The sequence below is a fragment of the Gambusia affinis genome, linkage group LG12 (assembly GCF_019740435.1).
Source record: "Gambusia affinis linkage group LG12, SWU_Gaff_1.0, whole genome shotgun sequence".
In the NCBI taxonomy this organism is placed as follows: Eukaryota; Metazoa; Chordata; class Actinopteri; order Cyprinodontiformes; family Poeciliidae; genus Gambusia; species Gambusia affinis.
The window spans coordinates 25,636,030-25,653,101 of record NC_057879.1 but is presented as its reverse complement, the minus strand read 5'-3'; the positions used below and the strand labels follow the sequence as shown (position 1 = coordinate 25,653,101).

At 37.7% G+C, this 17,072-nt stretch overlaps 2 protein-coding genes across 6 annotated transcripts in view; one reads left to right on the top strand and one right to left on the bottom strand.

Moving 5' to 3' along the window:
* The window catches only part of LOC122841635 (ATP-dependent 6-phosphofructokinase, platelet type-like), a 25,354-nt gene extending 22,497 nt beyond the window's left edge, over positions 1 to 2,857 (top strand). For all 4 annotated transcript variants that reach the window (XM_044135109.1, XM_044135105.1, XM_044135108.1 and 1 more), the window contains exon 22: positions 1,005 to 2,857. In XM_044135109.1, the coding sequence (XP_043991044.1) occupies positions 1,005 to 1,161 (157 nt within the window). In that variant the 3' untranslated portion in view covers positions 1,162 to 2,857. The remainder of the gene's footprint in view (positions 1 to 1,004) is intronic.
* The window catches only part of pitrm1 (pitrilysin metallopeptidase 1), an 18,723-nt gene extending 1,651 nt beyond the window's left edge, over positions 1 to 17,072 (bottom strand). The window contains exons 1-27 of one of the 2 annotated variants that reach the window (XR_006372416.1): positions 16,790 to 17,072; positions 15,861 to 15,966; positions 15,466 to 15,572; positions 15,164 to 15,315; positions 14,938 to 15,052; positions 14,130 to 14,226; positions 13,272 to 13,432; positions 13,059 to 13,185; positions 12,873 to 12,961; positions 12,657 to 12,785; positions 12,451 to 12,564; positions 11,278 to 11,374; positions 10,749 to 10,883; positions 10,462 to 10,600; positions 9,779 to 9,895; positions 9,563 to 9,692; positions 6,456 to 6,576; positions 6,274 to 6,350; positions 5,574 to 5,739; positions 5,346 to 5,446; positions 5,046 to 5,166; positions 4,905 to 4,955; positions 4,637 to 4,749; positions 4,307 to 4,432; positions 3,717 to 3,862; positions 3,369 to 3,471; positions 3,104 to 3,256 (exon numbers count right to left, since the gene is read on the bottom strand). Coding sequence is in view for 1 of the 2 variants with exons in the window: in XM_044135104.1 (XP_043991039.1) it covers positions 3,163 to 3,256; positions 3,369 to 3,471; positions 3,717 to 3,862; positions 4,307 to 4,432; positions 4,637 to 4,749; positions 4,905 to 4,955; positions 5,046 to 5,166; positions 5,346 to 5,446; positions 5,574 to 5,739; positions 6,274 to 6,350; positions 6,456 to 6,576; positions 9,563 to 9,692; positions 9,779 to 9,895; positions 10,462 to 10,600; positions 10,749 to 10,883; positions 11,278 to 11,374; positions 12,451 to 12,564; positions 12,657 to 12,785; positions 12,873 to 12,961; positions 13,059 to 13,185; positions 13,272 to 13,432; positions 14,130 to 14,226; positions 14,938 to 15,052; positions 15,164 to 15,315; positions 15,466 to 15,572; positions 15,861 to 15,966; positions 16,790 to 16,833 (3,078 nt within the window). In the remaining variant the exon portion in view is untranslated. Of the gene's footprint in view, positions 1 to 2,853; positions 3,257 to 3,368; positions 3,472 to 3,716; positions 3,863 to 4,306; positions 4,433 to 4,636; positions 4,750 to 4,904; positions 4,956 to 5,045; positions 5,167 to 5,345; positions 5,447 to 5,573; positions 5,740 to 6,273; positions 6,351 to 6,455; positions 6,577 to 9,562; positions 9,693 to 9,778; positions 9,896 to 10,461; positions 10,601 to 10,748; positions 10,884 to 11,277; positions 11,375 to 12,450; positions 12,565 to 12,656; positions 12,786 to 12,872; positions 12,962 to 13,058; positions 13,186 to 13,271; positions 13,433 to 14,129; positions 14,227 to 14,937; positions 15,053 to 15,163; positions 15,316 to 15,465; positions 15,573 to 15,860; positions 15,967 to 16,789 lie in introns of those variants that run through there. The other variant, XM_044135104.1, reaches the window with a different exon arrangement.

The window sequence follows — 17,072 nt, the reverse complement described above, 5'->3', positions numbered from 1 at the left end:
TTCCAAGATATGTCTTGCAACTATAAAGCCTGAGTTTAGTGCCATTTAGATTGCAGGAGGATATTTTCCTGGTTACAGATATGTACACTCTTCTTAGCAATCAATGTATTAATTGTGACCCTAATCCACAATGCATCAAAATGATCCAAACAGGTTAAGCTGGTTGGATTCCTGCTGTTCCTGTTTGGTATGATTGAGTTAGTGAAGATTTCAGACCTTCACTGACTTCTATGTTTGGAGGTGCCATTGATACAATATTCACTGCAGAGCAAAAACTGAATTTATTATTTAACATTATTTTTACACAACATGTTATCTTCTTATAACAGTCACAATTAATGAACTCTTAATTACTTGTTTTTAGTTTCAAGTAGCATTCCTTCAGGTTCCTCAGATGTTCAGTGTTCTGTGCTGTATTTACTGCCAGCTGTGTGTGTTGGGTAATGTTGCAGCTGTTTCAGAGCTGCAGCTCCACCACTGCTTCCATACACTGAACAAAAGGAGTTTGTGTCCCAAATTTAGCCCCACAGACACTCTGCATGTCCTTCTAGTAAAGTGCTGAAAGTGAGACCTACATTTCCTTGCCAAAGTATTCAAACCCCTGAAACCTTAAATAACTTATCACCCATTTTTATTTTTTGTTTTGTGAAGGTCTCAGAGTTTTGCTAGATGCTTTCCATCAAATGTGACAAAGCTTGGGCTATTTCGCAAAATGTGTAAAGCTGGAACTGCAGTGCAAGATAAAGTTTTTTGTTATGGAGGATGAATAGTTGATGTTAGGGTACGGGGGTTTTTCTTTGCAAAACATTTAGAAAACTGTATATTAGCACGGTCAATTTTAATCTAAAAAAGTTCTTAATTTTTTTGCAAGTTACTGTGCTTGACTTTGTACAAATCCCATCAACAGGGATTTACTCTTGTTAGTTTTGTCTCCGGTTGAAATGTTCAACTCTAAAACAAAAAATTCTCACATTCAGTCAGTTTCTTCTTTTTCTATTTTTTAGCCACCGGATCCCGAAGGATCAGTGGTGGCTCAAACTCCGTCCCTTGATGAAAATCCTGGCCAAGTACAAGACGAGTTACGACGTGTCCGACGCCGGCCAGCTGGAACACGTGACCCGGGTTCGGCCCAAAGAGAAGGACGCCTCGGCCGCAATCTGAACCGCTGCCAAACAACAGCTTTACTCCCACAGGAAACCTGCTTCACATTTCAGTGGCAGCTGCTCACACTGATTGATTCCTGCATATTTAAATAAGGAAAGTTTATAAGGGATAGAGGTAAATTTTCTAAATGGATTTTTTGTGAGTGTGGCGCTTTTCAGAAGGAATCCTAAATCTTTTAGGTAAAATTTGAGGAGGATCATTTGGGAAGAGTATTTATTTTAAGCAAGCTAACATCTAACAAAGCTTAGATATCCAAAGTTATTATACACAAATTAAATATATGCACTACCCATGATGTACTGTATTTAGGTTTTAGTGCCCCAAATGTAGCCATGTCCAATTATTGTTTTGTGTGAACACATCTCAGCCAGGGATGAATTTGGCTTCTATCACCTTCACCTGCACTTTGAACTACGTAGTCAATGTTATCACCCAAAAGCTGCTTTTAAAAAGGGAATCAATGTCTGGGGAATCCAGAATGTCACCACATCGTCTGGAAAATGCTGTAACCCTGAAGGCTTCAGAGTGAGCAGGTGTGTGTACGGTCGAAAGCTAACTGTACGTGTGTGTCGTGTTGTTGCCTTAGCTGACTGTGTTTGACTGTGTTTGCACCGTATAGTTTTTATTCATGCAGGCTGTTGCTGTAGGAAGTATTTGGAGGATGTGTGGAACAGCCCATTGATAGTGTTAACGTGACGTGAGTGTCCTGTTTCAGAGTAAATAAAGCTTTTATGGTGTGGAAATGCTGAATGCTGTGTTCATTTGGTAAATTATGGGAACATGGATTAATGTTAAATCCATAAAAAATGTTTTTTATGGATTTTTTTATATTCAGGAAACCAGATTGGAAAGTTAACAAAAGTTACAGTTCTTTTGAAGTTCTGATCCTTAGTAAATTATTAAAATCGCTTTCATTTGTTGATCTGTATTTTATATCAAATCTCAGATTTGTTGTGTGATTTAGTGTTAAATGTTGGTCATTAAAGTGGGGAATTCATATCAACACCAAAAGTAAATTTGGCCTTTAATGTTATCTTTGCCTCAATTGGCTTTTTCTTAAAGAATCCAGTCCTTCCCAATTCCTGCCATGCTACAGACCTGGAGCTGACAAACGGCTTTGAGTCTGAAGAAATATCCACTTCCCCATCACCTTGTGCTGTTCGACCATTTTAATAACCTTTTAGTTCATTTTTAGGATTCCAAACCTGAGAGTACATTTCCTTATATGTATATCTTTACGAGACGATGCTGTAACTACTTTTAAAGAATCTTCCATTTTTAAGTTCTTCACATTTCAGAGAAATGGCAGAAGGTAGGAATTTGACCTTTAGCCCTTTAGAAATTCATGTTTTTGTTCAGCATAGACCTCATTAAAAAAACAACTAATTATCCAGCTTTCTATGCTGTGTACTTTACAGCAGAACATTAGGAAATCAGAGCAAAAATTTCCAATAATTGTAGACTAAAACATTATATTCACACTGATTTGCATTGGTTTTGAGAGTTTTTATTAGTTCTGTACCATAGTCATCTAATGCCTGAAATAGTGATACGAGTTTCACTGTAATTTTATTTTATTATTCTAGTGTAACGAGCTGTATTTGTAGCCCTGAACCCAACAGAAGGGTTTCATTTCTAGAGTTAATCTTGGTAAACTGAAGGCTGTGTTGGACAAACAAAACCACTTTATGACCATTAAACGTAATGATTTAATGACAAAGTATGTTTAGTGATTCTACTTTCACAAAATTCAGATCTAGTTTTGTATTCAGTGTGTTACTGTAACAAATATTTTCCATCAGTCATATGTACATGATGGAATATAAAAAGGTTTCTACTGCCTGTTTAAAATGACAGCCATCAGCTTTAATTGTCTTCATGTTGTGTGTTTCTGTCTTTCGCCAGCAATACAAAAAAAAACAACAACAAAAAAACTTACATTTTTGTTTGGTTTTCAGTATAAAGTCCATTCAAGCTTTGTATCCAGTTATAAGAATATTATTTTAATATCCACGTTGGATCTTTCTTGATTGCTTCGTTCTCTGGACCCAGGATGGCGACTCCACACGTGCTCTGACCGACACTGAGGTACCTGCAGGAAAACAATCAGCTGATTTCCACTTTGTGTGCAAGAGTTTCCCAAAGCCTAACTCAGACTTCAACAGCGACAACGTGAAACAATCCTTCATGGTGAACTGTTTTACCTCTCTGCCACGTCCACCAGGCTTTTATGATCCACAGCAAAGAGCTGTTCTCTGTAACTCTGCTTCATCTCATCTGTGACTCCACTGAGGAAGCGACTCGTTCCTGCTCCACAAAGAGAAGGGATCAGCTGCCAACTTAAACATCAAATCAGTTTCCAACCTTTTAACTAAAATAAACTTAAATAAAGAGCAAAAATTTGGATACCATATTGAAAATGAAGTTAAGAGAAAAGAAAATCCAGACAAAGTTATTAAAACTAGCTAGCAGGTTCCACTCCCTAAAAAAAAGCATCTAAAATGTTACAAAAAGATTCTGCGACAAAAGTCATTAAAGTGTTGCATCATCACCTTTATCTGAAGGAGCCACAGGTGAATCTACAGCGGAGAAAACGGAAAGCTTGGCTTCATCGATGTCCTGCTGAGAGAACTGGCCTGATTTCACCCAGTCGACGCCTTTTCGAAATGCAGACAACGTCTGAACCGAGTTCGGATCCCTTAGACAAAAGAGAAACTTAACAAATGTCCTTTAATGGTTGCATAGCTTATGATTCCTAACTAGTAATTTAAAGAAAAGAGAAATCAAACAGCTCAGCTGAGTTATCCACTCATCATCTGAGTTAGGATACAGGAAGGTTCAGAAGTATTTTTTAAACAGTCTGGCATTTTTCTTAAACTGAATTTTGGGTTTTCATTAGCTTTGAGACACAATCATTAACATTAACAGAAATAAATGATAATATCTAAGGGTTTCTGATACGCTGACATGCTCCTGAAAGCACTCAAAAGTTGAATTCATCCACCAGAGTGTCTTTTTTCCTTCAAAATTTAAGTGCCTAATATAATCAAAGAATGATTTTTACATTCTTATATTTTAATAATTAATTTTTTTTTATTACAAAGTGAAGTAAGGCTGATTGAATGTGTGAACTGCTGCCCACCTGTAAGAGTAAAAGGAGAACACGCCACTTCCTCCCATTCTGGCCCCGCCTCCATAGGCTCCGCCCTTCTCCCGAATTTCTCCGTGGAGGAATTTAGCCGTCATCATTCTTGCCAAGATGCACAAACTGATTCAGAAGAAGATGGTAGCAAGTGGAGAGAATAAACAATGAAGAAATGTGACTCAAACGGTACTTAATTACCGTAATGCGATCATTTTGACATGTAATGTAGAGTAAAACCTGTAGTTTCATTAAGTAAGCTAAAAGAAAAGTTAGAATAAAGATGCAATCACTTATCAGTGGACTTTTCTGTATTTGTTTTATAGCTACCTGGCATAATCCTGGTGGCAGAAAGGGACTGTACGAATACTCTCACTGACAAAGTTAACAGGGAAGGGCATCTGGAAGAACGTTTTCATTTGACATGGTTGGAAATTTGGCTCCTGTAGAAGCATAAAAAAAATATGTTTAAACTTCAGTTAATATAGACATGAGTGTTCAATCCAGCATGTAATTATAATTCTAGATTTCTCACTAATAACAACGACCAGAAAAGACTTTTCTATACATCCAAACTCATTGATTATATTAAACTTACTGTTATTAGTTTTCTAGTTGGACCTGAATCATCCAGAGGGTCCAGTGGTTTCTGTAGCAAAGAAACAAAAATACATAATAATAAATATATTTTCAAAGCTTTTTTTATTTTCATCGCTTCAATCTGTCAGGAATATCTTACCTTAATAATATTTGCTCTGATAGGTTTGCGCTCTTTTCTGTTTTCAGCAACGTCTTCAACAAAACTCTCCAACTCTTTTGCTGAGTCAGAGATTATCTGTGGCGTTGCATTGATTGCACACCTGTTAGAACATGAAGGAAGCAGGAAATGAAACTGAAATGGTTAGCATTCTGTAGCTAAAATTGAAATCACAAATGTGATTAGATGCAACCACAGAAAGAAACAAAAAAACAACATAAACTTCTCAGATTCAACCAAACTTTATTGTTAAGTGACTAGAAAACCTAGCAATGATCCCACCTCATGTTCTCGGGGTTCAGAAGGTGTTTTTTGATCCTGGGTAATACTCGGATGACTTGACTAAGATCTGGCATCTCTGCTATTCTCTTCAAAAACTTCACCTAATGTTCAAATAAAAACATAAAACCTGATCAGTAAACCACAGCAGAGTGAAGATACAACAAAACAAAGACTACAGACAACAAACTATTCCATCTTTCAGTCAATGCTGCCCAAAATCAGGATTACCTGCTCCATTCCACCAAAGGTCTCCTGGAGTTCCCCAGCTGGTGTCAGGTGTCGGCCCGCTCTGGTCATGGCGTACATGTGACCAGAGTAGGAGATCCCATTCGCCAACTCCTGCGCCGCCATCATCACCAGAACGCGAAGGCGCTCTTCGCTGTCAAAATGAGGGCTGTAGGAGAACCACCAGTCTTTTGTTATTTCATGCAAAGCAATAATCATTCATCATCCACAAATTCATCACTACGGAAAAACAATTCTATCTCTGTCATCTGACCATAACATTTTTCTTCCAAAACTAGTTTTAGACTGGATAAGAAAAGGTAAAGCTTCCTTATCTCACCATTACAGAACATGGCCAACAACGTTTAAAGGCCCAATCTATAGCAAGAAACCAATCAATTTAAATTATATAAGTCTCATAATTTCTGATAAAATCAACTAAAAACCCACTTGTTTAGAGTTTTATTTGAAAGGTAATCAATTGCAAATTTATTGACGGAATCTGTTTTTATTGTTGATTCTATGTTGCATTGTATTTTTGTGTTTGATTTGATGTAAAGCACTTTGAAATGCCTTGCTGCTGAAATGTGCTATACAAATAAAGTTTGATTGATTGATTGATAAGAAAAATGGTCAAATATCCAGCCAGTAAAACAAGAGAAGATTGACAGAAAGTGTATTTGCATCCTGGAGTTTTATTAACCTGTTGAAAATGTCGCTCCATAGTTTAAACATGTGAGGAAGATTTCTTTCCAGGCAGGAGGAGAACAGGAGAAGCCCCTGTAAGAGACGGCAGAAACAGCAACAATAAGCTGACAATTTACCTTTAGAGACAGAGTTTAGGATTATCCCTCATTAAAAAGCAGAAGTGTGTTTTTGGCTAACCTGCTCAAACGTGTCCATCTGGGTGCAGTCAGGGATGACCTGCGTTGAGACAGACATTCCTCCTGTCCTCATCTCCATCTGCTGGGCCTGCTGCCTGTAATCCAGATCTCCACAGCCCATTCTGCCCAAAAACAACACAACTTTTAATCCGCTGTTGGAGCTTGGAATGGAAAATCGACATCCAGTCTTATTGATTGTTAGTTCAATAACACTGAACTAACAGTTCAAATTTAAGGTAAAGCATGCAGTAAGCAAAAATAATTACTTAGTTAAATCAACTGTGTTCACAATATTCGGTAAGGATTTACCAAAAATTATTTTTTATGAAGAATTGTGTGAACGTTCCTTTAAACACAATTCAGAAATCTTCTTGAGTGAATTAATCTAACTGCAAGAATAACAGCCAAGCCACCAAAAGGACCCAAATCTACCTGAGCCAAAAAAGTGTTTCAATTTGCAACAAGACCATCCAATGTTACTAAAAAGCGTTAAAATAATACAAATATCCAAATCTTTAAACCTTGTTTTTCTATATCTTGGCTCAGCGTTTCCACGTTTACTTCCTGTCATCTCCACCTACAGCTGTTTGCAGCAGATTGACGACAAAGTCAGATGTGCTTCTTTTTTATGATTTAGTATTACCTAATCAACTGAGTTTGTATTGTATTATTATATGGATTAACATAAACTATTTGCTATTGAATATGAATCTGACTACAAGTTGCATTTAATTGAAATGATTTGATTTGAAGTCAGTCTGGACCAAACTAGATCGCTAATAATCGGAAATAAAACTGGATTATTTTTAGCTTGTAAAGTCCTTGAGGTTATTGGAGCTGTTCAATCAGTCTGATCTAGACAGGCTGAGCAAACGCAAACAGATGGAAAATCCTGATGCAGCAATCTCATTTATATGGCGCTTAATTAGTTTATAGACAAATACGTTCTCATTCCAATCAAAATCAAAGCAAATTGCTTTTAAAAGAACCTCTCTACATTTTCCTAGAAAGCATGGTCTAGAAAAGAATTTTGACATTCTGTTTTGTGAATGTCAAAACAGATATTAATATTAATAAACAGAATATAATCTCAATGGGGCTGAGCAAGTCAACAGGTTTCTGCAAAGCTGCAAATTTACTGAACATGTCATTTTTTTAAAATCAAGTTTACTGATTTTGAATTAAACTCTTGACTGGAGTTGTGCTGTAGATCTTAAAGCTGCAGTATGTAACCTCACGCTGTTAATCATGTCGTGTACGAGCTGCTAAATGTGCTAATGCTCGAGAAGTAACTTGCTATTCCAGGAAAACTATTTATCCACCATCATCAGTGGTGGATAAATAGTTTCCACCATGCCTGTGAATGCTCATGCTAACTAGCCTGAGCACTCACAGGCTAGGAAGCAGCTGTAGCATAGCAGAGAGCTAGTTAGCAATGGGAGCAGCCAGATTTTGTTTTTATTTTTAACAGATTATTTGTCTCATATCATACTGTCATAACAAAGTGATAATTTTAACAAGTATGCAGGAAATATTTTTTTAATAAAAGTTACATATTGCAGCTTTAAGGGCTCAGACTGTTTTTGTCAGAGCTGGAGGATAAACAGCCAAGACCTCAGACGGCCGCTCTGTCCCTGATACACAGGATCCAGTTTCCTGTGGCTTTGGTTTTGTGTTTTATCTGTTGCTGGCCATTATGTTATAATATCTGCTTGTGTGCAGTGTTGGCATAGTTACTTTGAAAAAGTAACTTTAATCGGACTACTGATTACTCCTTGAAAAAGTAACTTAGTTATATTACTGACTACTTGATTTGGAAACTAACTAAGTTACACTAAAAGTAACTTTTTAGTTACTTTCAGCAGTTGTTAACAACAACGCTCTGCCTCCTGTGAAAATCACATTGAGCTTTGCCAATACTTAATTGTGAGCTATTTTATAATGACGCCATCAACAATGTGTCTCCACTGATAAGGTTGAACTGAAGAGGAGATTGTAGAAAAAACAGTACAAAAAAATAAAAACCTGAGTAATTTGTGTGGTCGATTGTTGTCTGGAAAACTCTAAGAAGGATTGTAAAGCCCCCCCATCCCCCCACTTTCAGATTCTGCGTTACGGCCCTGCGTTTGGTGTCACAGCGCACAGAGCTCCTCCTGCAGCTCCACAGCTCAGATGGCTGCACAGATTTGTGACACGTATCTTAATATTAATAATTATAGTGGCGTTAAATTGCCATTATAATCATTGCCAACTACGGACACGTTCATTCGTGGCTGTTTTCACGTTTATTGCGCTGTTCATATTAGTCTCGACGTTTGCAGTTTTCTGGAGCGCAACGCGAAGCTCGACGTCATTCAGAGGTAATAGGCCTATATTAACTTGACATTAACAAAGACACAGCGGGACGGATCATCCGGGAAATGATGGACAGGGAGAGACTGACTAAAACTACCTTAATGACGGACAAATTCTGGGATTTATTATGAGTCTCTGCTTATTTCCAAACCCAAATGAGTAACTTCACGTTCAAAAACGAGCCAAAAAAGGCGCAACACGCCGCTCATTAAATCTGCAAGCGACTTTAAAAAAAAAAGGAAGCCCAAAGCCGTTTATAATAATCGGACTTGGCGACAGAAACTCAAAATAGTTCCAGTTTTTCCACCAACAAAATGCGCATCTCCCTCCATTGTTTACATTTCTGTCGCATAGAGACGTCGGTCACTCGACAAGACGAGTAGAGGAAATACGATTAAATAACAAAAGAAGATAGTAACGCACAGTGATTTTGATAAGTAACTGTAGTCTGACTACTCAATTTGAAATAGCAACGCGTTATATTACTCGTTACTGAAAAAAGTGGTCCGACGTCAGTAACGCGTTACAAATTAACGCGTTACTGACATCACTGCTTGTGTGAATGCCTGTGCCTGTTTTCTGTTTGCACCGTATGGAAAAGCATTGCTCCATATTTTATTTTTACTTTAAATTCAATTCAATGTTGCTCAACAAGAGGAAAAGACATTTCCTAATAAAGTGTCTTTCCATGTTCACTAGTAGTGTTTATCTCCCGGCCCAGGCCGGGGCTTTGCCTCGTTCGTTGGAACTCACTTGGTGATAATGCTGCAGAAGAGCGGGACGTAAACCCTCAGGTCCTCTGGCAGAGTGTTCAGACTGCACATGGCTCTGAAGTACACCAAACCGTTTGTGGGCTGCTCACAGTACTGAACCGGGACATAACCTTCAGCCATGAGAACACACACCCCGTTAGAAACAAATTGACTGGTTTTGTTACGACTGAATGAGATAAGGAGTGAACTGCTGTACCTGCAGTGCTCATCTGAACGGCAGTGAAGGGTATCGTTGGCTGGATGTCGGACACTTTGAGAGCAGGGAGACACGAGGCATCCTGAGTTTTACTCTGAGTTTCCAGCAACTCCAGACCTTTTCAACAAGAAAACATAAAACTCAATACCCGACTCAGAAATACATTATTAAATCTTCTAGTTTAGCCTCATACCTGAAGGATACTGAACAATCAATCAACTTTAAGTTGACTTGTTAAGTCAACTTAATCAACCAAATCAAGTCAACCAAATCAACCGTTAAGTTGATTTGGTTACAGTGAGGTGATAAAAAGCAATAAAACAATAATAAAAAAGATAACTGAAGTACAACATTCTCAATAGGATAAGTTTAAAAAAGAAAAGATAGAAAATAAAACAATATTTAAACTATACCAAGTTGAATTTTGGAAGTTTATGGCAACAGGAACACAATTTGTTTTATACTGCTTAATTAAAGCAGTTTATACTAAGGAATCAAATATCTGCATCCACCTGGGAGGAGACTCATCCCTGTTTCACAAAATGGACAAGATTGTAAGAATCTAAAGTTATTTTTCCACCAACACTAAAATATAAAAACAAAAAATAAACAGTAAACACTATAAATCTTTAAGCAGGCTCTAAAGAGAGCAGGAATCAGATGCGTTGAAGTGAAGCTGTTACCTTTCTGATAAATCTCTTTTCTATCGCTGTCGGTCAGAACTGAGATCTTTTCCTGAAGCTTCTCCTCTTCAGCCTTGGCTTGTTTTTCCAGGAACGCCTCGTCAGGACTCATCCTCAGCGTCAAACGATGCGTGTTCTCCTGCACAAATAATACATTCAAGGCAATAGTTAGCATAAAATTAAAATCTAATGTGTTTTATATCCATCAATACTGAAATAATATATGCCAAGCACTGTTGACAGCACTTTTTCTTTCGCCTAAATTTAGGTTAAATTCATTCATTTACCTTGAAGTAGTATCTGACTTTGTCCTGGAGGAAGTGAGGGTTTTCTTTCAGAGCCTGTCTGAACTTTGCAACGCTGTCGCTGATTCGGAGCAGCTCTACAGGATCTCCATCGTGGTTCCAGGATGAAGCTATATACTATTAGAAACATGCAGAAAAAAAAAGCTCATAATGAAGGAAGATGTACCCGACAGAAAAAAACTGAAGGTCAAACTGAAACAGCTCTCAATCTACAAGTAATTCTTTCTGCATGGCATTTACTTTATGACACCTAAAAGCCCTTGAATAAATCACTAGGAATGTAAACCTCTAATCACAGGAGATTAAAGGGTTAGAAACAAACAGCAATAACAGAACATTTAGTGTAAATAAAAAGGTTTCCAGGGAAATCTGTGACAACATGTTTAAATTCTTGATTTGTGTAGAAATATGCAATTCCTAAAAAATAAACTCCAGATTTTAAACACAGAAAACACAAACACACTGTGTGTGAGTCCCTGGATTCCTGAACAAATGTGAACGGTGAACTCACAGAGGCCAGAGCCAGGCCGAAGTTTGTGGACTGATGCTTCATCTGGATCTCAATCTTATGAAGAAGAGCTTCGATTCTCTCATCCTCAAAGCCGTTCCTGCCACAAAACCCCAAACAAGAAGGCGTAAAGTCAGGTTATTGTTCTTAAATAACTTGATAATGTAACTTATATCCTGTTCAGTTCAACAACAAAAAATGAGCAGCAAAAAGAACAACACATCTTCAAGCACTAACTCATTGACCTTTAGCTCTTCTATACGTTTTGCTTTGAGTCCATCAGCTTTGACATGCTCTCACTTCTTGACCGCACACTGTGAGAACGTCTTTCCCACGTTGAGGTGGGAACGTCTTTTCTTGAGGTCACACCACAGATTATCTGTCAGGTTTAGTTCTGTTCTCTGGCTTGAATTTACTAAAGCTGGACTGTCTTCAAACAAAGTAATTATTTGGTTGTTTCTGGTTTTGGTTTAAAACTAGTGTCGAATAATGATTCAACATTATTTATCTTCAGCTATAAAATATTAGAATGCTTTGAATCCAAACTATTTGGACAAACTATTCAGAATTTCATCCTCCTTGACAAAAACAGGGAAACATAATTTCCCTGGATACAAAGTAGGTAGAAAGGATTCACCAAAGGAAGGAAAAACAGAAGGAAAACATTTAGATAATGTAACAAAAAATAAAGTCTAGAAATTTAATTATTTTTATTTTCTGTCCAAACTTATCCAGATCTGGAAAACACTGAAATCAAAATCCAAACTTGATTAGTTTCTTTCTGTCCTAATTGCTCCTTTTGAAACATGTTTTTTATTACTTCACTGTACTTTAGTATCATCAGACCATAACAACGTCCATAGAGGTAAGAAAATACAGTAAAGACGGTACAGAATACTGCTGTGAGCTGTAGACCAACCAGCTCTGGCTTAAATCCTGCAGCTCATTTAGTGCTGCTGTCGGCTTCCCTGACCACCACGTTCCTCATGTCCTCCATTTATTTACGACGCTCATTGTGATTCCACTGCATATTTAATGCTGACTGATACCAGGAGATACTTTTAATCCTTTGTAACTTTGCTGCAAACTACAGCATCAGCTACAATGTGCAAATGAGAAAACAGAATTTCCCTGATTTATTTGGTTACAAGAAGAACTCAAAGTAATGGGACTCACTCTATGATATCGTCGATAGTTTGGTTGATGATTTGTTTGACCCTTTCTGTGTCGTTCTCAGCCATCCCCTGCAGGCCGATGCTGAAGGACGCCTCTTTGGTGCTCCCGTCATATCTGTGGGAGAACAAAAACATTTTTTCACAAAACCTCTACGATGCAACATTTGTCTGGTCAACTATTCTTCCAAGCAAAGTTTATGTACAAACCCAACAATGGAGGAGAAGTCACTTCCTATCTTGGGTTCGATGAGGGATTTGTAGAAGGGCGAGTTTGGTCCAGAGACCATGAGCGAAGACAGCAGGCTCAGAGTGAATCCTTCGAAGGAATCTGTGATGCTAAGAAGAGAAACAGAAACAAGTCAGGCTGAAATCATACAACTGGATTTTAATTTTCCAAGACTATCGATTAAAGTTGGATCTTACTCTCCCAGCAGGTAACTCATACAGAGAGTGTTCTGTTTAGTTGGATCTGGAGCCAAAGCATCAGGGCTGCAAGTCACATGGTCTTCTCTCTGGACAAAAACAGTTGAAATCCACAGTAATATCAGAGCCACTTCTAATGTTTATGATTTCACGTAAACAGCATGTATGTTTGACGCATGTGCTTACTGGACTGCTCCAGTGAGGCTGAGATGGGACTTCTGTCCTTGCATTGATGTGATCAAACTTGCAAAGAGCCTCTTCTTGGATCTGCTTCAGATGGTTTTCCAAAGGCAAATCTCCATAAGTGAAGAACCTGAAAATTTAAGAGAATGAAGGAAATTCTTTAACTCCCAGTTTCCATTCCTGTGCAGCTGTGTTAGGAACACCTTGCTTCCTTACCGAGCGTTACTGGGATGGTAGTGTGTGGCGTGAAACTGCTTAAGCTGTTCCCAGGTCAGGTCTGGAATGGCCAGCGGTTCTCCGCCCGACACCACAGAGTAGGTGTGGTCAGGGTACAGCTTGTTTTGAAGGTGCTGCGCATATAAACGCTCACTGTCTGACTGGAAAAGCACACAAAAAAGATCAGCGGTTTCATTTTACATAAGATTGAATGTAATCCTCAAATAAATTTTAACAAAGGAGAAGAAGTCCTGATCTAAGTACTCAAGATTTAAGATTAGAAATATTAATAACTACAGAGGAAAAACTAAAAGGGTGTTATACACATTATTCCTAAGTATTAAGAATAATCTTACATTTTACAATTCCTCATATCACTGTTTCACATTATGTCTCTAAAAACAAAACCACTCACTATTCGATCTGTTGGTTTTGTTGCTGTGTTCATAACTCTTAATAAAAATGGACATTGTATAAAACATTAATATTCCAGTAATCGACGCTAATGAAAAATCTAACCCAAATAAAGTTACTAAGAAATATTCAAATGTCAATGGTGCTTGGAAGAACTGGTAAAAAAAATAAAAATAAATCAGCTAAATGATGCTTTTGGAAGTTTGGTTGAGCATGTTTAATAAACTGTTGCGGTTTGAGAACTGGAAACCTCCCCTCACCCCATCTCCTATCAAGCTCTTTCCATTTCGAAATGAGATCAAGAAAAAGAAGAAGCCAAGATGAAACATTGTAGTTTCATGACAAATTATGACTGCCGGTTATATGGTGGTCTAAAAGCACAAGAACTGTGTTTAAATAAACTAAAAATGTAACAGTTATTGTGTGCATGTGATGGTGACTTACAAAGGCTCCTTTCATCTCATTGAACACAACTCCTTTAAACACCAGCGGGGAGCTAGGATTGGTCGGATCTTCATTCTCCAGCCTCCAGCCTTCCTGCCTGAATGAAATGTTGGAACCCAGACTATAATTAGTGATGTTCCAGTTATTATTTACCAAAGTCGAATCAAAACAAATGGGTTTTCAATCATTTTAAAAATGAATTTAAAGATAAATGGATGGCTGATTTTCTACATCTTGCTGGGACATTAGAGCTTTAATCCTGGAAGTATTCTTCAGATGATAGAAGGCCGACTTTGTGACTGTCTCTATGTGACTCTGAATGTCTCAGTCCATCACTAGACCCAGATTTCAGGCCTGATCTCTAGTTTCTATCTGTAATACCTGAAGCTGTGGGCCAACTAGTGATTTTTTCTTCAGTTTTGTTTTTATTCAACAGAAGAAAATGAGTGTCTATTAATCACTTGAATTATTAATTGATTATAGTGTGCATGTGCTTTTTGTTAGCTCCACTGAAAAACTAATCAGACAAGTAAAGAAAAAGATAAAAACAAAATCTGCAAGAGCAACAATTTACTATTACATCTGTAATGTTTATTAAGAACTTTGCAGTGTATAAAACTTAAAGCAAGATCCTAAACCACTTTTTAAAACAGAATACCACCGTCTGCATGCTAAAAGTATATTTCCACTTTAAAAAATGTAATTTATGAATTTACAACACCTTAATTTAACTTAACATCAGAATATAAACAGAGTAAGACTCGAGTTAATTTATATGGTCAATGTGAAGAGTGCAGCTGAATCTCACCAGAAATCTTGTTCTCGTAAACAAGGGAAGAAAACTGCATCCAGATAAACTGAAAGAAGGTTCTGGAAGTCTTTCCCATTTTGGGTGGAGAATGGATACATGGTGTAGTCACTGGCTGTTCACACAGAAACATAAAGCAGGTCTCTTACATGGATTTATCTGAGGATTAATAAACACAATCTCAGCACAGGTGTCTCAATATATTTACAGCCAAATAATAGCAAACCTGTGAAGGCATTCATGAAGGTGGACAGCGAGCGGTTGAGCATCTTGAAGAAGGGATCTCTGCAGGGGTACTTTTCAGATCCACACAGCACTGTGTGCTCCAGGATGTGGGGGACCCCTGTGCTGTCCCTTGGGGTCGTCCTAAACTGGACACTGAGCAACAGCAAAAGCAAATAAGAATAACTAAGAAACCAGGAAACCATTTTGGATTCCATTTACAAATAAGACACAGCTGTAATACTGTTAAAAACTCCACAGATCAAGCAGAAGTTGCCACCCGTTTAAAACTAAGAGCTAACCGACCTGAAGAGGTTGTTTGAGTCATCCCGGGCTGCATGCAGATACTGAGCTCCAGTTTTATCGTGGGTTAACTTCACAGCTGTGAGACAAAGGTCAGGGACGGCCGCAACCTGAGGTCGGGATAATAAACACCAAGTTTAACTTCAAGGTTACAAACATAAAAACTAAAAATGTCCTAATACAAGACGGTTAACACACCACAGGAGGTACAAGCACACAGTCTTACTGAGATCCGCAGTTATTATAAGGCATTGAAAATTTACTGATTTAGTCATGTCATTTGAGATTTTATACTGAGGGAGAACAAATTCTAAAACAACAACATCCAAATTTTCAGAGAAGAAATAAAACACTCAGATGATCAATTACTACATTAGCCAGGCAAAAGCTGGTTCTACCTCTCTGACAGTGAAGCCGTGGATTCTCTGCCCTGGCTGGTACTCCAGAGCCTGTTCTCTAGCTGATGAGCTCCTCAGCCTCCATGCTTGGTGACGTCCATTCAACCTGGGGGATCAAGCACATCCATGCTCAATCAGGACTCCAGAGAATTTGGCAAGAAACCTTGCATGCATGTATTTCCCATTTTCTTAGAAACTTCAGAGTTAAGAGACAACTCTGTTTTAAAAAGAACATAATTATGTTACGGAATTGACATGTCCACCAAATATGCTACAACACTTGTACAATTTAAAATGGCAATATAATGACAACTCCATCTACTCCTCAGACTTGAAGTCATTTAATGTGGTTGTCAGGTTGAGCGTCAATGTTTTTTTTTTGTCTAAAATAATACCTCGGCGACATACATAATCAATGACAGCAAAATCAGGTTAAACCTGATGATTATTTGATTATTTGATGATTTCCTCTCATTTAGGTTAATGTATGCATGTCATTTTTTATTTTAGAATTAGATCCTGCTTGTATATTGTCAAAAAGAGGCCTGACATCGCCACTACAATCATGTGTGTTGGAATTTATTGACGTCAAAAAGCCCATGTGGTCACATTTACAGGCTCTTGTGTCGCAGTTAAATATTCTTAATTTCACCCCTGAAGCTATTTGACCTTTTTAAATACGTCGTGTCTAATGCAGGTTAAATTAAAATACGAAGTTTTAATCTCAGAGGTTGAACTGGCTAAACAAAGTCCAACAAAAAATAAAAAACTAAAGCAAAGTCATAAATTTCATTATGCAAACGGATGTGTTTTTACATAATTGTAATAGCACAGTTATGTCAATAATGAATGACATGGATTTACAACCTTAAACAAGCATGAAATAAACCTTTACTTTGTACCAAGAGTGCCGTTATACACTAACTCACCGAACATGAAGTCTCTGGAGCACAGTCTTCGTAAGCCGAAACATTATTTTTATACCAGTTGCAAAAATAAACTTTTTTCTGTTTCAGCTACAACCCATACATTTCTACCATATTTTGAACAAATTCACTGTATTTAGATTCAACATCCCCGGTTTGTGTCCTCTCATACTGTGTGTTAGGTAGCTGACATGTTGGTTCAACCATGCATGTAAAAATGGCCGCCACTCCGGCGCTAATCGCAGATATCTAAACCATCTGCAAACCACTTTAACCGATCCAACCG